We start from the raw sequence: 23,054 nt of genomic DNA, 5'->3' as shown, positions 1-23,054 counted from the left end.
ATAGGAGGACATATAACCCAGTCATTAGCACACAGGGGAAATGGTGGCACCAGCAGCATATGGGGCGAGAGGGGACCTGTATGCAAACCCAGGTCCCTGGTCAAGAAAACACTGACCACTCGTGGGTCCATCGAGTGGGTTTAGCAATGCCATGCTGACTGGTCCCTCCCAGGGTCCCTGAAATCACACGCAAAGCTCTGTGTTGATCGTGACATCTGTCCTTCCTTCCTTCTCCACAGCTGAGTGTTTCAAGTCCTCATCTGATGCCCACAGAACGCAGAAGACTGTGTCCACCAAGACACGTTCCTTCTTACGACACGAGATAGCAATGGGCCAGAGAAGACAGGGTGTTGCAGTCAGCGCTCGCCTGGCTCAGGGCTGGGCTCCAGGGCAGGCTTCAGGTACGCTGTCCTTATTTTCCTGGGGGAGGCTGCAGAGCAGCTACATACTCTCTGAAGTCCCAGCCTCCAAACAGGCAGTCCCTGGCAAGTCCCTGGCAAGTCCCTGGCAAGTCCCTGGCAAGTCCCTGGCAAGTCCCTGGCAAGTGAGTGGAAGACCTAAGAACATTAATCTGCTAACAGGATCACTGGGGCCTGACTTAAGGCAGGCAGCTGAATCTGCTCAAGTGTTGGACATACATAAAGGCCAGGCAGAAAGGAATGGCACTGGTGGATTTCCATAAGGGGCCTGGTGAAGTTCATTTCGCTTTTTCAAATTCACGGCAGGGTCTGGTCTTCCTGATTCCCAGAGCCTGGAACTGAATTCCTTTCCTGGGTGACCTGCTCCAGCCCCTTCCCTGAAGAACTAACCCCTCCCTGCCCTCCTGGTAAGGTGGAGTCTCTGAACAGGAGGGACAGCAGTGGCGTCTTCCCATATCCTGCAGTGGTCTGGCCACACTCACCCTACCACTGACCACGCTGGGCTGAGGTCTCATCTCTCTGCCTTTGTCCCTGCTGGCCCATCTTGGTTCCGAAAGCATGTCTGGCATCATTATCCTCATCATCTCCTATGGCTCCTACTGCAAGCATCACGAGTGTAATGGTTCTCTCCTCTGTCGGACCCCAAAGGTGGGGCTGTGTACACAAGTACAGCACACCTGCTTTTTCCTACTAGCTGTGCAACTCTGGGACAAGCTAACTAACGTCCCTGTGCCTTCACTGCCTCTTCTGTAAATGAGGATGATTTTATTCCTTACTGTATTGCAGTACTTTAAGCTTCAAGAAATCACACACACTCTTGCTGACTGGTACCTCTAAGCACCTGATGTCTGTGATCGTCAGCTCTGTCCTACCATCAGCGGTAGGGATTCTGCCCTTTCCATCCCCACCATCAGCACCACCTTTACCCGTGTCCCAGCACAGCGAGCTCTCCCTGTGTGTCTACTGGATCTGAGTCATGCCTGGAACAGATGAAAGCATGGAGGCCGGGCACGGGGCGATCACAGACTTTGGGCAGGCCAGGCATTCACAGCGGCCTGCGTGTGATGAGCCTGCTGGTCAGAAGCCGGAACCTTCAGGTCTGCCATGAGACAAGGTTGCATCGCACATCTCGCCCTCACAAACTTCCCCCGCCGATCTGAATGATAAAACAACACACTTGCAGGAACTGGCAGGAAAGCGCGGCATGCTGCACCTGGGGCACACACCTGCCCCCTCGTGTGGCTTCAGCCCGCCAGCACAATCCCCCAACCTGCCCCATGCTGTGGTCTGCAGAGACTCACACTGTGTGCCCCTTGGCACGCCTGACCCAATGTGTTATGTGCTATGATCTATGTGTCACAGGCCAACTTGAGGAAGAATTCTGGCTCCGACCCTCCTAGCTGTGTGTCTCTAGGTAAGTGACTGGCCATCTCTGTTCCTATTTTGTCATCTGTCAGAGGCAGAGAGATGACAGAACCTCTCCAGCATAGTCCAAAGGATTAAATGAGATAATCTACAATATCATAATAATCTATAATCTCATAAGTTGCACAAATCATATCTACAGAATGTATATGGCCAGAGGTCAAGTAACATCATGGGCTCACAGTTCAAATGTTAGCAAAGTGGGATTGGCATTGTGGTGCAGTGGGTTAAGCTGCCGCTCGCAATGCCAGCATCCTATGCTGGAGGAGCACCGGTTCTAGTCCCATCTGCTCCACTTGTAATCCTGCTTCTTGCTAATGAGCCACAGAAAGCAGCAGACAATGGCCTGAGGACTAACCAGTCTCATCAGCCTCAGGGTGGCACTGTTAGCCAATAAATCAGCAAAACAACACAAAGTTGGGTCTTAACACAACTGAAGACTCACGGGGTGGGCGTTTGATATAGTGACTTGTAACACCCACAAATCCTAGCAGCATGGAGGTGGCCCTCACCTTGCCACCCATGTGAGAGACAGTGTTCGGGTTTCTTGCTGCTGGCTTCAGCCTGGCCCAGCACTGGCTATTACAGGGGCAGTCCTCACTCGCTGTCTCTTGTTCTCTCCTCTTTCCCTTTCTATGAATATCTTTTTCCCTGTCTTGTAAATAAGCTTCTAAAAAATTAAAATACATTAAAAGGCTTTACGACCAAAAGCAAAAAATCCTGATGCTAACAGTTCTCTAACCTGGCTCAACACAGCGGAAAGTATTTCCTTTCAACTAACTCAAAACTAACAACAGTCTATTATGAACCTTGCATCTTTGCCCTATTTTCTCAGCACTGCCTCTTGCTGATGTGAAAAATAAAAATTGGACAAAGGGTGTCAGGTGGTCTTCACGACACTCTCCCAGCACCGAATATGCTACGTGACAAACAGGTGCTGGGAGGGGCAGGAGCCCGGCCTGGGTGCAGAGCCCTCACCTGCTCTGGAAATATCTTCCAAATGCAACCTGGGGCAAAATGTTGCGTTTGCTCAGCTTCTGCAGAGGGCCAGGTGCAGTGGTATCAGCACAGCCTTTCCTGCTCCCTGTTGTAACTTCAGCACCAGACAGAATGAGTCAAGTGCCTCCATTCTGCTTTTAAAAAAAAAATTTAAAAAAAAAAAGAAAAGAAAAACAGTTTTCAGTGGCATATGTCATCACTGAATTAATGCTGTTTGCCTTTTACTGGCTTGGCTCTCATCCCAGTAGAAGCAGATAAAAACGGAGTACAATGTACTATAAAATGCTGCAGGCGGCAATGCATCAGATGGACGCCACGGAGCCGCTTCGTATCCCGTGGTATGGGTTCCACGTGTGCCACAGTACGGAAGCCTGCACACGTTCAGAACTGAAACAAGCTGAGGGCAGAAAGACCACTCGGACGAGTAGGGGAAAAGCAGGAATCTTTCATGTTTCCAGAAAGATGAAGAAAAGGATGAATTAGACTCATAAATATACAGTATGTTCCCCAGCACTGGCAATTTCATTGCACTTGTTCTGAATACTACTATTCTTAAAAAAAAAAAAAAAAGACCTATGTCTGGGAAGTAAGGGGGCTGCTTTTTAAAAAAATAAGCCTGTGGAGCTGGCATTGTAGGCCAGCAGGAGTGTCACTACCAGCATCACTGGCATCTCCTATCAGAAGTTGCAATTCCAGCCCTAGCTGCTCCACTTCAGGCCCATTCTCCTGCAAATGCACCTGAAAAAGTGGCAGGTGATGACACAAATGCTTGGTCAAGTTCCAGGCCTCCTGGATTCGTCCTGGCCCGGCCCTGGCTGTTGTCACATATGGGAAGTGAATGAATCAGTAGACAGAAGCTTCTCTTTCTCTTTCAAATAAAGAAAATCTGTTAAATATATCTTGACAATAGGGTGCTGGACTTTCTGCCATTTTCCACGCTTACAATGTCAAGATACACTTGGATAGCAGAATGACAGACTTATGACTGTTTCTGAAAGACCACACTATTGTAATAATATAGGGGATTTGGAAGAGAGGTAGAAGGGGGAAATCCTAGAGCCTATGGAACTGTATCATAAAATAAAATTTTAAAATGCAATAAAAAAAGATTACAGGGACAAAAAAAAAAAAGCATGTAACTTACTATCCTGAGTGTTTCTCAACCAGTTTAGTTGGGCAAATATACATTTTTATGCAACTGATTCCTCTAACTAATTGTCCCAGTCCTTCCCCAAGCCCCTGGAAACTGCCCTTCTACCTGAGTCGGCCCAGTCTTGACCCCATATGCACGCCAAGTCCAACAGTATTTGGCTGGTTTGCTGCATTAGCTTGTACCCTCCAGGTTCATCTAGGACAAGAGGGTACTAACTCTATTCTCACATTGATGACATAAGTATGTTTGTATATATGCATGCATTTGAAAGGAAGTGTCCTGGGGGAAGTAGGGGGAAAGGCAAAAGGCCTTCCTGCTGCAAGATGCATACCATCTGTCACAATTCACGGATGACTTATAGGGCAAAGTCTCAGATATCTTGAAGGACAAAACTAAGCTCTGTGGGCAGCTGCAGAGTCTGCTGGCCTCCTCTGAGCTAGCACTCACCGTCCTGGTAGGGAAGCTGGTATCCCAGGGCAGGGATAAGCCACACACTAGAGCAAGTGCCGTCCATTCAGTGAAAGGCAACTGGTCAACCAGACCTGCCTTAGGTTTCACTTCTGGCAGTCCACACCAACACTGCATATCACTGATTTTAAATAAAGCTCATTGTGGATGTTGCCAACAGCCTAGGCAGCTAGCTAGCCGTTGCATTCATGACTTCCACCCTATCTTTCAGAATCTGAACGACTACTCATTATTATTTGCAAATGCCGACTTTTTCTATCTCCCCCCTTCAAGCAAACTTCAAAAAGGAAACTTGAGAGGTGGGTGTTCTGTACGGCAGGTTAAGATGTAGCTTGGGACACCAGCTTCCCATCTTAGGATGCCTGGGTTGAACTTCGAGCTCCCCATTCCCATCTCATCTTTCCCATCAAGGCAGTGATGATGGCTCCGGGGATGCAGTCCTTGCTACCCATGTCACAGACTCACATTGTGTTCCTGGCTCCTCATGCCACCCTGGCCCAGTCCTGGCTGTTAATAGCATCAAGACAGTGAAACCAGCAGGTGAAAGATTTCTCTGTGTGTGTGTCTCTCTCTGCCTTTTAAATCAAATAAGCAAACAACTTGAACTATAAATAATGAACATTACTTCTGTTCTGCCAATGGAAAACTGGTAAGTCTTCTAGAAGCACACATCAAACTAGTCCCCACATAGATAACATTCATCTGAAATCATGTTGCCTTGCTCACTCTGGGAGCTAGTTCCCAAGCCAAGCAAGTGACAGCATCATGTGCCTGGACTCCCGTGAACTGCGGACTCAGAATCAGACTTGAGCCCTATCTTGTCATGTGCATGTTCCTTAACCTCCAGAGGCCTGGGATGACAGTGATGGCAGCACAGCCATCGCAAGAATGTCTCAGAGCATGTGACACAAGCTATGGAATAAATGTGAATGGAGGATGCTATTTCTGTAACCACAGGCTCCCATGGTAGATCCACTGGAACTCAAAGGCTCTAAACAGGCAGCTCCGGGTTTGCCCCAAGAAATGGGGTGTTTGGAGCTCAGCACCTTCCATGCTGGCTCAACACAGAACAGAAACTTATGTCTGCCCAACCCTGTCCACTTTTAGTTCCTGGGACTTTAAAAAGGGGCCCTTGGGCAGGATCTGGCCTGTAACCTGTGGGTTTCTAGGCCTTGAACCTTGGTCCCATCCCTGTAGGACCTGGCTTGGGTTCAACCTGGAAAAGGCAGCCACCAACCCTTGAGAGGGTCTGTGTTTATACACTGGGGTTCTGAGAAGCATGTGTCTGCTGGAGAGAGCTTCCTTGATATAAGGAAGCAGTGCTGTGCCCGCTCATATACACTTATATGTGGGCACGCTGCCCCAAGGATATTTCTTTGCATCATCTGGCTTCTGGATCCACCTCCATGCTTAGGCTGGGATTTGTGAGTGAGGGACCCTAGACTGGATTTCCATACAGCACACGGCCAGCAGAGGGCTCTGTACTAAACAGATGCTAGAGAAAGGCACTGCTGAGAGCAAGTGCCTTTTTACAGGCCTCCAATCCTTCAAAGAACTTGCCAGGGCAGTGGCAATCACATCCATTGACATTACAGTACAGATCAAACATCAGTGGTTCCTAACTATCCTCAGATGTATTTAATTTGGACTGTGTAAAAAAAAAATGCACTAAGAAAAGACATATTTATCTATAAGTTAGAGCTACAGAGAGCAAGATGGAAAAACAGACAGATCTTCCATCTGCTGGTTCACTCTTCAAATGTCTGAAGCAGTTAGGGCTGGGCCAGGAAGAAGCCAGAGCCCTTGCAACATCTTCTGCTGCTTTTCTTGTGCTATTAGCAGGGAGCTGGATAAGAAATGGGGCAGCCAGAACAGGAACCACAACCACATGGGATGACAGCATTGCAGGTGGTGCTTTTGCCACCAATGCCACCACACTGGCCTCTGCTAATACTTTTAATGTCAGAACTTACCCTATAAATGGGCGGCATGTGTAACCTTCCCTGTATTTCTGCCTTGCTAGGTATTCTCGCTGAATTAGAACAGAGTCCTTAGGGAAAGAGGAAATGATATGGTCTGTTTGCCTCTTACCACACTGGGTCCTACCCTGCATAATAGCAGGTGGCTGACTTCACAGAAGTCCCTCTCTGCTCCCCGGGGAGAGGATGCTACAGCTACTAGCTTTATGGTACTGAAAAGGACTATCCAACATTAACGACTCTTTGGCAGCTACCTGCAGAAATGTAGCATCATCTGTACTTTAACCATCGCTCTTTTCAAAGGGAATAAATATTGATTAATATGAGTTGTTTTGGCTTTGGCATGAAGAAAAACTACAAGTAAAACAGATTAAAGCAAAAGTGTATCTACACTCTTTAAAACAAATCACTACTAATATTGAAGTGATGGTGATCTCCTGAAAGATAAAATTGGGCTGGAGGGAGCAGAGAAGGGGAGGTGGAGGATGGGATGAGAGACACTGTAGGACGTGGGAGGGTCCTAGACTGATGGTAGAGCTTACTGCCTTCACCCCAAAGTGGCTAGGACTGGGTTAGGTTAACACCCCAAGTTAGGAACTCAAACCAGATCTCCCATACCAGGTAGGAGGTATATACTACCAAAGCTGGCACCTGCTGCCTCCCAGCGTGCCCATCTGCAGAATCAGGAGGCAGAGCTGGGAATCAAACCCATTGTCCAAACTCCAAGGCCCACGCTACAGAGGTCAATTTTACTAACTACCTGGGGACCGTTACTGCCATGCTCTGTAACATCCATGATGAATGACTGCAAGGAGACCTGATAGGGGCCTCTGCAGTGACCTCCACTCCTGTGTGCTACTGGGGCTACGGTGAGCTCCTCTGTCCTTGTCACAGACAGACACCTCCTGCACTGAGGTACATTACTGTCCCACTTTACAGCTGATGACGACGAGCTGAGATCTGCCCATGGACCTTGCCTGAACAATGAGCAGAGCCTACTGGGTTGATCGGAATCTAAAAGCCTCTTCTGCCAAGATGGAGACCTATTCAGATAACTTAGGATTTGAACATGGAGACGCATGCTGAGGCTGGAAGTCCCCAAGGGCACCATCCTTTCCCCCCATCTTTCTCTGGAGTCTAGATGTTGACAGTAACTCATTCGCACTTAGCTGGAGCAGTTCCAGACAACACCCCTATCTAGTCACTTAAGGTGTGAATGCTCTTGACCTAAGCTCCGAACGCTCCCATTTCCTAAGAGTGTGGTCCAAGAAACAGTGCAGAAGAACAGGTGAGAACATGGTTTTTGCCGGAGCCCTCATTCCAGAGGGTTCAACAACCAATTCCAAGTTGACCACTCATCTTTGGAGAAGACACATGGGTCTAAGGCCGTGTGGAGAGCCGGCTCCTAACAGGATATTCTGAACCCTCCTACCTCCTCTGGGTGCTTTTCCACCCAAGTTCACCAGGTGCATCATTGTCCTGGCCAAAGCCACCCCTTGTTTCCTGTTTCAAGTAGCATCGGATCTGCAGCATGGGCGACAAGCCCTTTGTGCTCCCCCGCCTGCTGTCCCTCACTTCTGCTTGCCCTCTGGGGTCCCAGCACACCAGCCTTTGCAGAGCTGCTCCATAGCCCCTGCTCCAGCCCCCATTGAACAGGTCTCTGGACTCGCTGCTGTTGCAATCTTGATTCTGCCCCTTGCTTCTTCACAAGACTGGACTCTTCTCACCACCGGGGTCTGCATCCTTTGTTACTCAGTGTCACGCTCTCCCCCTCCCCAGCTGCAGCAACGAATGCCCTTTCAAGCCCTCTGTCTGTTCACTAGACCATCCTCCAGGTCCCCCACTGGCATACGTAACTCCAAAGAGAGGAACTCTGTCTTGTTGTATTTTCTATGCCCAATGTGTGCTCAGCAACTAACAAACAGTGAGCATTTCATTAAATGATATTTCTTTGCTAACTTTAAATGCACAAGTTCGTTTTCCTTTTTCACAGCAGTCCCTAGGGAGAAGGTCACATTCACCCAGGAATAGCTTCACGAATGACCTCAGACTGCCTTTACCCCAAAGATGGCCACTGGGTACCACTCGCTGATGCCATACACAGAGGAGACTCCCAACTTAAAAAAAGATAGTCCATACAAGCTTTAAAAGGAAAGAAAATTCAAAGCATGAAAATTTATTCTAAGTTGTATCTTAACATACGAGATCTCAGCTTTAGATGAATTTTAATGTTTACAAGTGCAAAAGCAAATAAATATTTACCAGTTGCTTTTTTTTTTGCACGCTTATAACTCCACAACAGCTTAGATGTAAAAAAAAAAAAAAAAATTGTTGCTAAACATCTTGTAGCCTGGCAAAATGAAGAATTTTTTTACTAAGAAAATCCCTCACAACAATAGCAAGCCCTTGCACTTGCAGCTACCTTGCAGAAACTACTAAAGGTGCTCATTAAGCTTTGAGCATCCCGTATGTGGGGCCACATGAGCAAGGCCCTGGCCTTTCCAGCTATAAACCCGCTCATGCACACAGCCAGTGTGAGCTCCAGACAGCTCCTTTGCTGTCACCTTCCACTGTCTTTTTGTTTGATTTATTCATTTTAATTGGAAAGGCAGATCTACAGAAAGAGAGACAGAGAGAAGGATCTTCCATCTGCTGGTTCATTGCCCAAGTGACTGTAACAGCCGAAGCTGAGCTGATCTGAAACCAGGAGCCAGGAGCTTCTCCTGGGTCGCTCACGTGGGTGGAGGGTCCCAAGGCTTTGGGCTGTGCTCCACTGCTTTCCCTGGCCTCAAGCAGAGAGCTGGAAGGGAAGTGGAGCGGCCGGGACATGAACCAGTGCCCATAAGGCATCCTGGAGCTTGAAGGTGGAGGACCAGCGAGCTGAGCGATTGCACCAGCCCTCACATTTCACTTCTATGAGTGGCTTTATTATTATTATTATTACTATTATTGCTGTTAAAACAGGTCCTTGGTGTCCCTGCCAATCTGACAGCATTCTATTCTCTGCTACCACTGCACAAGTGAAAAACCCTAGTTCATCTGCTGGGTCCCTTGCCTCCTGAGGGTCCTGTCGCCTAACCTCCCAGCATGTAATCTGGCCAGCCGCCATCTTCCAGGTGATGCTGTGGGTAGCCAGAGGCGGGGACGGAGCCTCCCCAGCACAGCATCCAGCCCTGGACCCAGCACAAAACTGGCCCTGCCTTCACAGACCTGCAGAATAACTGAGGAAGGAATCCTTTTACAGGAAGCATGCCGAGAAGGCCCTCTTTCCAACTCACTCTGTCCTGCTATAACAGAGTCCTTAGAGTCTTCTTGAGACAAGGAAACTTAACATTAAGGAAAGACGGATTCTGGCAAAGACAACAGAACAGGTTCTTGTTATAACAAAATATGAAGGCACATGCAAGCATGCACATGCATTTGTCAATCTATAAGGGAACCGGAAACGCTTGGTGGAATTGGAAGCTAAGTCCAGGGGCTGGCATTGCAGCACAGCAACATGAGTTGTTGACTGCAATGCTAACATCCCATATGAGGGCCGCTTTGAGTCCCAGCTGCCCCTCTTCTGGACCAGCTCTCTGCTAGGGCACCCGGGGAAGCAGTGGAAGTTGGCTGAAGTGCTTATGACCTGTCACCTTCACAGGAAATCTGGACTTGGCTTAAGCCAGGCCTGACTCGTTGGGGTTGTTTTGGAAATGAACCTTCAGGAGGAAGATGGATTCCCTCCAACCCCCTCCTCTCTCTGCCTTTCAAATACATACATTTAGAAAAAGAGCAAAGCCTATTTTCATGCAAAACACAACGAAACCCAGGAGTGGCTTTTGCAGACCATATACTTCGATGACACTTGGAGTTATGTGTCAGTGCAAGTTCTTTTACACCCCAGCAAACCTGCATTCCACTTTGCACCAACTTTCCCAAGCGCCCTTGAACAGCTGCAAGAGCAAGAAGCACTTCCCCTCTCCACCCCGGCCCCCAACAGCCCACAACCGCAGCCTGGCCGGGCAGGCGCCACTCACCTGGGTTGACGGTTATAAATCTGCTGTCCTCAGAAAAACGGTCCCCTCGGGACATGGGCTTCTTAGATGGCATCTCTGGGCCACTCCAGGGTTGCTCCTCTGTGGCTGTGGGGGACTCCTGGGTGGAGGTGACCATGTCTGATTCCAGGTCTGGGGCTACGTCCTGCGCGGTGCCTGGCTGCTCCGTGGCGATGGCAGCGTGGTCCTGTCCGTGCCCAGGTATAGTCTGATGGCCGCCCTGCTCCCCAGTCCTTCCCGGAGCCACGTCAGTGGGGCTGGCCTCCGTCTCATTCCCTTCCCGAGACGCATGGGTCACCGCGCTCTTCTCTTTCTTTTCCGAGTCCTTCTCGCTTTCCTCCTCGTGTTCTCCCTCTTCGCCCTCGCTCTTGTCATCCTTCTCCCCCTCCTCTGTACCCTCGCCATCCTTGGTCGGTGCCGAGTCACCATCGGGACCCGGGGAAACCAAGGCCTCCGTCGTGGCCAGGACAGGTCTGCCAGCCTGTTTGCTGGCCCCTGCGGCTGCCCCGGCTGTCGGGAGGCGCGTGGGCCACACGGAGCTGGGGAATGAAGAGATGCCACCACCGCTGAAGCCCAGGCCGGCCAGGAGCGTGCTGGTGACCACCGATGCCACGGTGGCCTGGCTGCCGCTGGAGGAAGGGCCCATCCCAGTCGCCATGGAAACAAAGGAGAAGGGGATGCCAGAGGAGGTCCAGGTGGAGGAGCCCGAGCTGATGGGTGCCATGTCCGCGGAAGAGGCAGGTGAGGCTGTGGGCTTGAGAGGGGCCCCCAGGGAGGGTGGAGGGAAGGCAGGAAGATAAAGCAGGAGTGTGTCAGTTGGGTGCATTGGGCGTGAGGCGTTAATTTGTCCTATCTCTATTCTAGCTGGCATCCAAAACCATTAGGGGCCAACACCGGGAGTGACGGACCATGACTGTTCACCTGACACATTTAACTGGATTATCAAGCTCAAATTTCCACTGATGCCACTCAGCAGGAGGGCAAGTAGCAAAAAAGTGAAGGCTACTCAAGGCGCCGTCAGAAGGAACAGGAAGTAGCCAATAGGAAGAGTGTGAAGGACACATCTCCTGGGGTGGCAGTGAGGCAGATGCTCCCTCCCTGGGCACAGCTCCTGGCTCTTAGGTCTGCAAGGATCCTGGGCATCTCCGCACACACCCTTGCAGAGTGTGTGTGTGCGCCAAGAAAGAAAGGGTGTGCCCAGGTGTGCAGGTGCATCAGCCACGCACCATGCTGGAAGCTTTGGAAACGCTCTTACACTGCATGCCTCCACACAGGCAGTGGTGCAGCCCTGCATGTTCCAGAATCTCTGGGTTTGTCCATGGCAAAACCTACGCCCCAACACAAGGGTCTTGAAGACGTGCACCATGAGAAAAACCATGCGTGGATTTCAACTGAAGCCGATCCTAGATGCAGGCCAGGCAGCTGCAGGTGCACGGCTGCCTACCCCAACCTCAGTTCATTCTGCCCCAGTACACTACACTCAGACCTGGCTGTGAGATTTGATTCATACGGGCTCTGACACATTCACTTCAAGTGGGTTCTTAGGAACTGGTACCCGGCATCCCCTGTTCCGATCTATCATGCATTCAGCTGAGAACAAGAATGAGAGCTTAAGACTTTGTAACATCATCAGCTGGTTGCAGTGGGAAAACTGGGCTACTTAGAGAAGATCTGAGTGAGCAAAGTTAAGTACTCAAATTGGGGAAAGAAAACTAAATGCCAGGAAGGAGAGGGTGCTGGCTGCAGACGGCAGGCAGCCTGGCTTGACTGGGGGACCCTTCCCTTGCTCTCAGCGATGCACAGGACTTTAACTCATCGGGTCTTGGTTTCCTCATCTGTACAGTGGGAATATCAATGTCCTTGGGGTTGCCCGAAGGACGAAGCAACAAAACTGTATGTGCCTGAAATCCAGAAAGTACCTAGATAATTCTGGACTGTTTTTATTATTCCTGTATAGGCAGTATTAGTTGTGTCAGGAATGGGAAAACTTATGTATTAATTACGACTCAAGAGAAGTCTCAAGAGTCAGGTAATTTTGGACAAGTGACAACCTGTGGATTTTGGCATATGTCAGATGGCAGGCTTGCAACAGATATATCTCTTGACTCTCTTATATTAACCAATTCTAAACATAATTAAAAGTATAGAGGATTTTTACCGCAACGAAAGTATATAAAATGGCCCTTTAGGGATGCTAATTGATTTGTTTCTATCGTGTACTGAGCGATACAGAATGAGTCCTGTTATTTTGTCCTGATTTTTTCATGGCTTCCCATTGAGCAGTTTATCAACATTACGCCGCCACCCTGTGGTCGTACTCTGCACTGCACATTAACAACCAGACACCCATATCAATTATCATTCCTTACTTACCACTCCTGTTTTCACAATTCTGGTCCCTTGGAATATTCGAGTGGTGTTAGCTAAGAAATAAAGAAATTACATTGTAATCAATACAGCCTTTTGTTATTTCAACAAAACTCTACTTAGGGGCACGAGTCTAAATTATTTGTAATTTCCCCATGTCACAAATTACTATGCTCTTTGGATAGCTGTCACCATTTAAAACCATAAAACACTTCTTGGCTGGCTTACTTTGGGCATGGACAGTAGTTTGCTGTCCTGTCTTAAGCACTGCTTTCATTTTTGTTACCGTTTTTCGCTTTACTGAGGTTCAACTAAGAGTAAAGTACCTGAATCGTCGTATGTCTCAATTCACAGATGTTACACCCACGTAACACCAGCCCTATTAAGATGCAGACATTCTCCAGGGCTTTGTAGACTGGAAGGCTTGCATGAAGCCTTACTCACTCACGGCCCAGCCAGCCCCCAGGGGTAACCACCGTTAGGGCCTCTCACAGCGTTTTTTGAACTTCATTTAAGTAGGATCATATTGTTCCGCTGCTCCTTCTCTACTACTTTTGGTACTCATTGCTTTCTTTTTTTTTTTTTTGCTAAAGATTTATTTTATTTTTTTATTGCAAAGTCAGATATACAGAGAGGAGGAGAGACAGAGAGGAAGATCTTCCGTCCAATGATTCACTCCCCAAGTGAGCGCAATGGCTGGTGCTGTGCCAATCCGAAGCCAGGAACCAGGAACCTCTTTCGGGTATCCCACACGGGTGCAGGGTCCCAAAGCTTTGGGCCGTCCTGGACTGCCTTCCCAGGCCACAAGCAGGGAGCTGGATGGGAAGTGGAGCTGCCGGGATTAGAACCGGCGCCCATATGGGGTCCCGGGCGCGTTCAAGGCGAGGACTTTAGCCGCTAGGCCATGCCGCCAGGGACCTTGGTACTCATTTCTTAAAGGATTATACTCTGTGACTCTAATACGCAGAATAAACAAACTACCACTTATCTTAATGTAGTGCTTTCACCATTTAAACATGTCAGAATTGTGTAAACATTGAAGTCCGTTCGCTCCAGCCTTTGTTCAGTGGTGTTTTATTCTTCATATACGTTAAAACCCCATATGACACTGTTGTTGCTTTAGCAGTTCTGAAGGCTTTCTATTAAACCAGACAGTTTCTCGCATTCATTACTTCCTATAGCTCTGATCTCCCACTAATTTTATTATTTTTAAATGGACAATTTTTTTTTGTAAGGTTTATTTGATAGGCAGGTTCAGAGACACAGAAGTGAGAGAGTGAGAGGGAGAGACAGAGAGGAGAGATTTTCCATCTGCTGGTTGATGCCTTCCATGGTCTCACTGGCTAGGGGCTGGGGCAGGCTGAAGCCAGGAAACATAACCCCACCCAGATCTCTCACGTGGGGGCAGGGACCCAAGCACTGCCTTCCCAGGTACGTAGGCAGGAAGCTGCCTTGGAAGCAGAACAGCCAGGACTTGAACCGGCACTCTGACATGGGTGGGCAGCCTTGCAGGTGGCAGCTTATGCTGCTGTGCAACAACGCAGGCCCCTTCCCCTTGAACTACTTAACACTGAGTTTTAAAAAAATGTATTTTGATGTAGTAAAATGCACATACATTTGTCATCTTAAAGACAGTTTGTGACTCACAATACTTCCCAGAGCTTCTTCATCTTGAAGAACTGAAGTTAACACCCTGTCGCCTGCTTCCCCTTAGCTCTGGTAACCCCTTTGTTCCTGTGCACCTGACTCGCCCAGACACTCCCTGGACGTGGAGTCACGTGCTGTTGTCCCTCAGTGACTGGCATCCTTCACAGAGCAGGATGTCAAGAGGCACCCACTCATCCTGTGGCACCTGTCACAACGTCCCTCTCCACATCAGACCGCACAGCACCGACGCGGCCTTTGCTTTACGCCTTGGTGCACTTGTGGGTGGTGCGTGCCTTTTGACTACTGCAAATAATGTAAACAGTGACATTTCAAAAACAGAACCACTCTGCTCAGCGGTGCCTCTGGTTATTTCAAAGACGAGTAGTAGTGTCTCAAGTGTATAAATCTACTTCTGGGTGACGAGCATGCTGAAAAAGCTCATGGAAAATCAAACTATGGGATTGGTTTATCCAGGGCAAAAAAAAAAAAAAAAAAAACCCTTCAAGCCAGGCATAGATAGAGGATCTTTGACAATTCATGATATGCAGAATATGAAAACCATGCGGTGAATTAAAAATGTTTGGCACCAAAAGAAACTTATCTTTCAACTCAGTATTTCCAGGAACTTTAGAAAAGCACGCTCCTAAACATGCATGACACTGAACACTGAGCAGAGATCTTAATTCCCAAAACGATTCACACTCCCTCCCGCTGGGGTGTGTACTGAACCAGGGATGGCAAGTGACCTGCATGTATGTGTCTGGATCGCAAGCTTCTTTTTTTACAAACTGCATTTGCCACCGACACATCAATTTCTGGCTTCTACACCAAACCACATCAGCTAGCAAAATGGATTGCCCAATATGCAGGGGGGTGGCATGCCGCTATGCTGCTGGTGATCCCCTGTTCTGTGAACACGTGACCTCCAAGTGCTCCTGGCCCACCCTTTCCTCGTATGTACACCATCCCCAGTCCCACGGGCACCTGCCTTTGTAACCCTTGATGGAGCATGCATTTGTCTGGCACAGTCAACAGCAAAGTGTGTAAGGCAGAGAACATGCAGAGAACAGAAGGAACCAGATCTCAGTACCCCTTCAGATGCCAGGTCAAAGAAGCCAGTCCAGAAAGCCACCGTGACGGTCTCAGCCAAGACTAAACACAGCGCTCCAGGACTGCAGTGTTGCTCCTGGGCCCATCTCTCCCTGGCTCAGGCAGGTGAACACAGCTCCCAGAGACCTCCTCTGCGTGCTCTTTGCACTGACTGTAATGAAGGCCGGCACTGAAGCAGCCACTCCGTCGGCATGCAGCCTTTCATTCCTACACCAGGGCTAGTGACAGCACGAGGACACAAACCCCAGTGGCATTGTCACTCCGCTCTCGCAGGGCCTGCTCCTGAGCCTCGGTGGTCGGCGCAGGGAGTCGATCTCAGCACTGCTTGCTGGCTTCCCACTGCCCTGCAGACTATGCCAGGAGGACTACTCATGTCCACCACTACCCCGAAATCACAGCAGCTAACAGACCACTTGCTACCCAACGCTTATTTTAAAAAGGGCATATGTAACCGTACTGCGAATGTGTTCCAAACATTTTGACAAAGGCATGAGGATATAATTGGTTCCTTTTTTTGTGTTTTTATTTAAAAGCACTCCGAGGGGGGACTCTAGGGGGTTTTGTAGGCCATGTTTTGCATGGCTGTTGATGGCAGAAACGCTTTTTGAATGCTTGGGCATCTGTTTTTTTCACCCTGTGGCTGAAGGCTTGGGGTACTGGGTAACACGGACTCCGTGGGGTTGCCCGTTACCGTGTATGTACGATTGCAATCGACAGTAGGAAACCCAGTTCTGCTTGGGCAGCTGAGCGATTTTTCTCCTGTTCCTGGAGAACATCATTTTCCCATTTGTAAACTAACACTTACATTACAAGCTGCCACCAAGTGAGGTGCCGATGAGACAATTTATGGGAAAACGCTCCGTAGCTGTGAGTCATGTCACAAATTTTGCTTGCCATTATTATTGTTATTATTTTCTTGCCACAGGAAGGCCAATATAACATATTTATTGTCATGTTCTATAAACCATAAATATTGTTGTATTTACCATAATAAGGTAAATATTCAGCTTCCTCATGCTTCAAAGCCAGATATAAATTCATTATAGTGAATTTCATTTATTCTGAACAAGGCTTCTATGGAATTGGCTAAGCTTTATTCTTTCCCTTTTATTTATTGGAATAGTTATTTTTAATCCGAGAAGAGACAGGCAGAGAAAAGAGAGACGAGACAAAGAGAATGAGCACCCACTTGTTGGGTCACTGGCCAGCAAGAGTTGCTGGTTGGGCCAGGTTTAAGATGGGAGACAGGAACACAGACTGGCAATCCCACGCACATGGGAGGCACTCAATGACTGCAATCAACTACTACTGCCCCCAGGGCTTGCAGCAGCAGGATGCTGGAGCAGCAAGCAAAGCCCGGTCTCGAAACCCAGGTCCTCTGAGAGGGACTCAACCCCTTTTAAAGCTTAAATTCTGGGGTCCGTATTTGATGCAGTGAGCTATGTCACCACTGGAGAAACCCGCATTGCGTTCTGGAGTATTCCAGTTTCAGTCCTGGCTCTGTGCATCCTGGGAGTGAGAGCCAATGGCTCAAGCAGACGGAGTCCGTGACTCCTAGGTCTGGCATGGTCAGGCACTGCCTGCCGTGATCTGGGGGCATAAACCGGAGGGTTCAAGGCTTCCAGCACACTCTTATTCTCTCTGCTTTTCAAAACAAACACCCTAAGAGTTGATCTGTTTTGTATGTTGGCCTCTGTGGCTTACACACTCCCATCTGGTTCACCGGAAAAGAAGCTAGCTCACCTTGATTGAGGTTTTCCTGCTGCTTCCTTTGAAGGTACAGGAAAGATACCAAAGCCATCATGGGCAGGTGTAAATTAAGGATCTTGTCCCTTGCTTTTCCAGCATGGAAAGATCAATCCCAATGCACACCATGAGTAAATTCAGGTGCAGCACCCAGCACAGCGTCTGTGGACGCAGAAGGCCTGGCCACCCTCAATGGGCACCGTGGTCAGATACTGGAAGCACTTGCACTGAGAAGCCACAAGTGATGGGTTAGGGGTTACACTACAAACATCAAACTTTTCAAGGTCCACGCAGACACCGTTGAACTCAGGGCCCTTTGCACCACGCATTTTAGCATATTCCAGGCTGTCGTCAGAGCACACAGGATGCCTCGTCCTGATTTTTGTGCTAGTAACACTAGGGCCTGCTTCAGCAGGCTTTCCAGGCTGTCCTCTTGCAATCTCTCTCCTTGGGGGTACTGACGTGGCCCTGGCCTGTGCCCCCAACTCCGCATAGGGCTAGTTAGCTCTATATTCTGGGTACCATTGGGCACAGCGGGGGGCCATTTCTTTGAGAAAAAAAAATGCAATTATGCACATTTCATTCCAATAGATGGCTGAAGTCACCGCGAACATTAGCACAGAAAATGTAAGCACTAAGTGTTGAAGCTACTGAAGGTCTCTAGGGGACGTCCCATTAAGTGAAACAAACCAGGTACGGAAAGACAAACCAAGACACTTGGTGCCATTCAAGCAGAGAGTACAACGGGACAGAATGGCAGAGACAGGTGGGTGGTGGGAGGCAGGAAACCAGGTGGCACAATGCACTAGGGGAGGATGAATTATAGTTCAGTTCTACAGCACAGCAGCATGAGTGTAGTCGGCAATTTATTGTGACTTTTGAATCCCCTAAGCTGAAAGATCTGCAGATGTGCCTTCCCAGGGCTTCCCGGGCAAGGTTTAAAACCCTATACTGCCACTCACGGCAGGTGTGTTCTTTTGTCCAACCAGGTTCCCGGGCTCAGGGGTGATTCCAAGTTGGAGGAGGGAGCACCAGAGCTCACCTTGAAAGAGCATCGTCTGGCTGAAGTCACTGCGCATGTCATTCCGGCACACGGCCTGGACCCGGAACAGGTAGAGGCTATCAGGTGAGACGTGGCTGATGGTGGCTTTCTGCGGGTGAGGAGACACAAGGCAGTGAGTTGATCTGGAAGGCCAGCGTCCATTTCGCTTGTTTTGTAAACTGGTTGGTGTGTATGCGGGAAGGGAGCAGCGGCAGAGAAGGGGCGACCACAACAGCCAGTTATAGCTGAAGCTAGAATGTGAGAATAGCATCAGGGTGTGGATGGCAGGGATCCAATCAGGGTCTCCAGGAAGCTGGAGTCAGCCAGTGGAGCCAGGACTCAAACCCAAGCCGTATGATGTGGGATGCAGGCAACTTCATCCCCAGTCCAGGCTTCTCTCCCACACGTTGCATCCTGAGGCCAAACTCGAAGTCCCCTGGCAGAGCCCAACAGACACAGAGCTTCCCCGTGGACTGAAGGCTCCTTCTGGAAGGAAGATCTACAAAGCCCAGGTGCTGACTATGCAGTCCGCCAAATGCTGTCCAGTACCACCCACTCTTCAGAGACTCAGAGTTTCAAAATGTACCAGCTCACTCTATCAGAAACACCTGCTCCACCACGTTTACAATATCAGTGTTGACAATGGCCAACATATGGAATCAACCAGAGTGACAGATGAATGGAGCAAGACTATGGGGTATTTATAAACAACGGGATACTCTTCAGCTACTAAAAAATGAAATTCGGTCAGCTGCAGCAAAATGGATGGAACTATGGGACATGATGTTGAGTGAGATAAACCAGACACAGAGGGAAGAATGGGAGGGGAAAAGGTTTTCAAATAAAAAAAAAAATAGGGCAAGCTGGGATGGTTCATCAGTTGCGACAGATATGCACAGATGAGGTTAATAGGAGAAATGGGGTGAGGAATGCAAGGCAATTCTGTATGAGCAGCTCACAATTTGTTTTGTGCATTGAAACTCTCATGAAATAAAATTGACAACGGTTTCATTCCAGCAGCCTTCAGACAGGAGTAAATGGGAAATACCTAAAAAGCAGGTGGCACTTGCTGCCCAAGAACACACAACAGAATCAGGTGGATCCCAGAGATTCTGCCAGATGCATGCAGTGGTGAGCTTAACCCTGCACATGGCTGGGCTTTCTAAAGCAGTGAGGACAAAACCTCTGCGTGGGTGTGAAAACGCGGTTGTGGTCACATCCGCTGTTGTTGCCAGGAAGACGGCTTTGGGGTGAATGCAGTAGGTGAGCGTGATGGCGTGGAATTTGGGGCCTCATCCATCTCCTGCATAAGAGTGGGTAGTAACATCCACTCCAACGATGAGGCCATGGGAGAGGGATGGAAGCAGAAGAGGCAGTGTGGAGATGAAGCACTGCCTTTAGGATTCTGGGCAGCGTTGTCTGCTGGGTCGCAGCATAGTTGGCTCGCTGAGGACTTTGGAAAATTAATTTTGTGGGTTCGCAAAAAGAATCACCCCTTAAAATTCTCCCCAGAAAGCTTGCTGTCACACAGCACGTGGTCCCTCCACTGGCCCCTCTCTCTCTCTGAAACTAATTTATGTCTCGTTCTCTAAACCTCTGACCCCGTTGTCTGCTTGTCACAAACTTTCCATTCTATCGATGCCGGCACTCATTCGATTTCACTCCGAGTCAGTATCTATTCATCTTTGCATGTTTAATTATATTCCACTTAAAAACAAGAAACTGCCCAAGTGCCGAGACACTCGCCACTGATGAATGGGAGCCCTCTTTCCTTCACAAAGAGAAAGATCCCTTCCTGATGGGATCCCTTCCTGATGGACTCTCCGGTGGTGACGGCAGAAAGGTTGAAACACATCCTAACCTTGGGAGCCTTTCAATAGATGCCTCTTGGATTTCAGAAAGCTCCCCGTTCCCCCAACGTGACCCAGATAACAACGTCTACTTGGGAAATTGAAAATATAAATGGAAATGAAGTCAAAGTAGCTTCATCTAAAGGAATATGAAAAGTATTATTCTAAACCTGATTGAATGGGCCCCGAGGACTCTGGATTGGGACAAAGAGAAAATGGTTCTAGTTATTAAGAATCCCACTCAGTGCTGTTGCCTTTCTTCCTACAAGGATGCCTTGACAGCTTTCATTATCCCAAAGCCCTCCTTTGATTAACAATAAAGGCAAGTGAGGTTTTCAGACGCAAATGTGTCACTTATAGAGCCTGTGGGAGAGCTTGCTGGTCATGGGGGGAAATGATGATTTCCTTAAGCACCTGTTCCGAAGGGCCTTCCTGGGTGCTGGAAAACATACATGTGAATATGAACAAGAGTTGCACTGGGTATGTGCAGTTCCCAGTGAGGATATGTGCTTGAGGATCTGAGAACCACAGAGCAGATGTAAGCAAAGATCGGGGCCACAGGGCCCAGTGGGTAGCAGTGATGTGCAAGGCAGGACACATGAGGCAAAAGGGAGAAGTGAGGGCTGGGGACAGGTGGGTGGCACTGGGGACAGAGGGGACACAGGTCTCCTAGATTTCTGTTTCAATAAGGGAAGAGAAAGCTGTCAGCTGTAAAGGGTCAGTACCAGGATGCTGGTCAGCTCTTCCTGCTCATACCACTGGCAAGCGCAAGGTCAGGCTGCAACTCGGGCTGGTCCGGTACCCTGTCCACCCAGTGGCCATCGCAGGACACATGGCCAATGCAGTCCTCATACTCGTCAGGCAGTGAGATCACAAGGAGATCACAAGGAGACCGGCAGCTCGCAGGCTGTGGAGCTGCTGTAGAAGCCCAGCACCCCTTCTCCCTCCTCCGTCAGCACCACCAGGGGCACAAGAGGGCCTCACCAAGTCTTTGTCACTGTCCTTGGTAAACGTCTTCTCCTTCTCGTCCTCATTCTTGGTCCAGCTGTAGGAGATGACGTAGTTCATGATGGGAGGGTGGTAGATGGTCTCCGGCTGGCTCCAGGACACCTGCAGTGCCGTCTGGTTCAGTGGCTGCACCTTCATGTGCACGGGCGGGGAGCTGCAGACTGAACATACAGGAAGTGGGGCTCAGGGTGTGGCAGACACAGCAGGCGGCTCAACTGCCTGTACCTCCAGAGACCCCAGCACCGCGTCACCCACACAACCCTCCACCTCCAACACTGTCCCATCTCTGCACACCCACGACAGCATCACAGCCAAGCCAGTGAGAACGGCAGACTATCGCACACCTCATTCCTTGCCTGGCCTGCCCCGCTAAGGACCATTTTCATGCCAAATGCACCAAACTCAGCTGCTTATTCAAAATCTTCCAACTGTTTTTTTAATCATTGATAGTGGCTGCCTCTCAATTTAGTTATCATTTTACTTTGATTATTTGTGTATTTGAAAGGCAGAGTTCTAGAGAGAGAGAGAAAGAAATGTGTCCCATTGCTGGTTCACTCTCTAAATGGCTTCAACAGCTGCGGCTGGATTAGGTGAAAGCCAGGGGTCTCCACAGGGGTGGCAGAGGACCACGCATTCGAGCCATCTTCTACTGCTTTTCCGGGCACAGTGGCAGGGAGCTGGATTGGAAGTGGCCCTCCTACGGGACGCCAGTGGCCTGAGTGGCAGCTGAACCTGCAGGTTGCAATGCCAGTCCCTTCACCTTTTTTTTTTTAATATAGCATAATCATTGGGCCTCTTGATTTATGGTGGATTCATTTTTGAAGAAGTCAGGCCATCCGACTTGTGTTGTGTCCCCAAGTAATTAAATTTTACTATAGATGAAAATTTTACTGTAAACAGACTGGACTCTAAATAAATACGACTCAGTTCTGTCCATCGCCGCCATCTGGGGTCAAATCAAGTGGATGGAAGATTGTTCTATGTAAAATTTACCTTTCAAATAAAAATAATCTCAAAAAAAGATAAATTCATGTGACTCCAAAATTTGGAATTTACCCATAGTTTTTTCTATAACGTGTGAAAAGTTTTCCACGAACTTTCTGAATACCTCGCACAGACAGACCTGGTAAAGTGCAGAACAATCCCTGTGCCCGCTGTGCCCACAGGCTCCCAGGAGCCAGAGCATTCCTGTGCACTGGGCAGCACCACTTTTGGCCTCCAATCCCCTGATGCTACTCCAGCAGTAAGCTGCACCCAGATTCCGATCACTGCAAAGCGGTCCCCAGATGTTAACACAGGTCTCCCACAGGGCCAGTTTCCTGGGTGTGAGAAGCTGTAGACCCAAAGAAGAATGGAGACTGGCAGAATTGCACCCGTGGGGGAAGGTTCCTCTGTTTGTTGGAGAGAAGATGGACTGGAATTGGGTGTCCAGGCAGGGAAAGGGTTGTAGGAGGAAAGGCTCTGGGACTGAGGAAGGCCAGCAGGACAGCGAGGCATGGAGAAAGAGGGCAGGTGAGGGCGCCAGGGGCAGCTGCACTGAGCATTTCAGGACCCAGATTACAATTCTCATCTTTGTCCCCAAGCCCTGGCAAGCCGCTGGAAAAATCCGAAGCTGAGGCTAACGCGATCAGGCTGGTGCTTGGCAAAGATCCCTGGAGCTCAGCTGAGCAGAAAAGGGCCCTGGGGGGAGGGCAGCAGGGAGCCTGGAGGCGGGGCACTGACATGAATCAGGTGAGGGAGGGAGGAGCCGGAGGAAAGATGCTGCTGCAGCTGCAGGCTTTGAGCAAGAGGGAGTTGAACAGGC

At 49.1% G+C, this 23,054-nt stretch overlaps 1 protein-coding gene across 2 annotated transcripts in view; it reads right to left on the bottom strand.

The window, feature by feature from the left end:
- PTPRG (protein tyrosine phosphatase receptor type G) overlaps nt 1–23,054 on the bottom strand; it is a 678,048-nt gene that overhangs the window by 75,463 nt on the left and 579,531 nt on the right. For both annotated transcript variants that reach the window (XM_040994746.1, XM_040994747.1), the window contains exons 9-12: nt 21,227–21,411; nt 18,393–18,501; nt 12,854–12,903; nt 10,463–11,234 (exon numbers count right to left, since the gene is read on the bottom strand). In XM_040994746.1, the coding sequence (XP_040850680.1) occupies nt 10,463–11,234; nt 12,854–12,903; nt 18,393–18,501; nt 21,227–21,411 (1,116 nt within the window). The remainder of the gene's footprint in view (nt 1–10,462; nt 11,235–12,853; nt 12,904–18,392; nt 18,502–21,226; nt 21,412–23,054) is intronic.

Source organism: Ochotona curzoniae, unplaced genomic scaffold (genome assembly GCF_017591425.1).
Source record: "Ochotona curzoniae isolate NIBS_2020 unplaced genomic scaffold, NIBS_Ocur_1.0 contig_908, whole genome shotgun sequence".
Classification (NCBI taxonomy): Eukaryota; Metazoa; Chordata; class Mammalia; order Lagomorpha; family Ochotonidae; genus Ochotona; species Ochotona curzoniae.
Note: the sequence above shows the minus strand (reverse complement) of the source record. Positions and strands in the feature narration are given on the sequence as shown.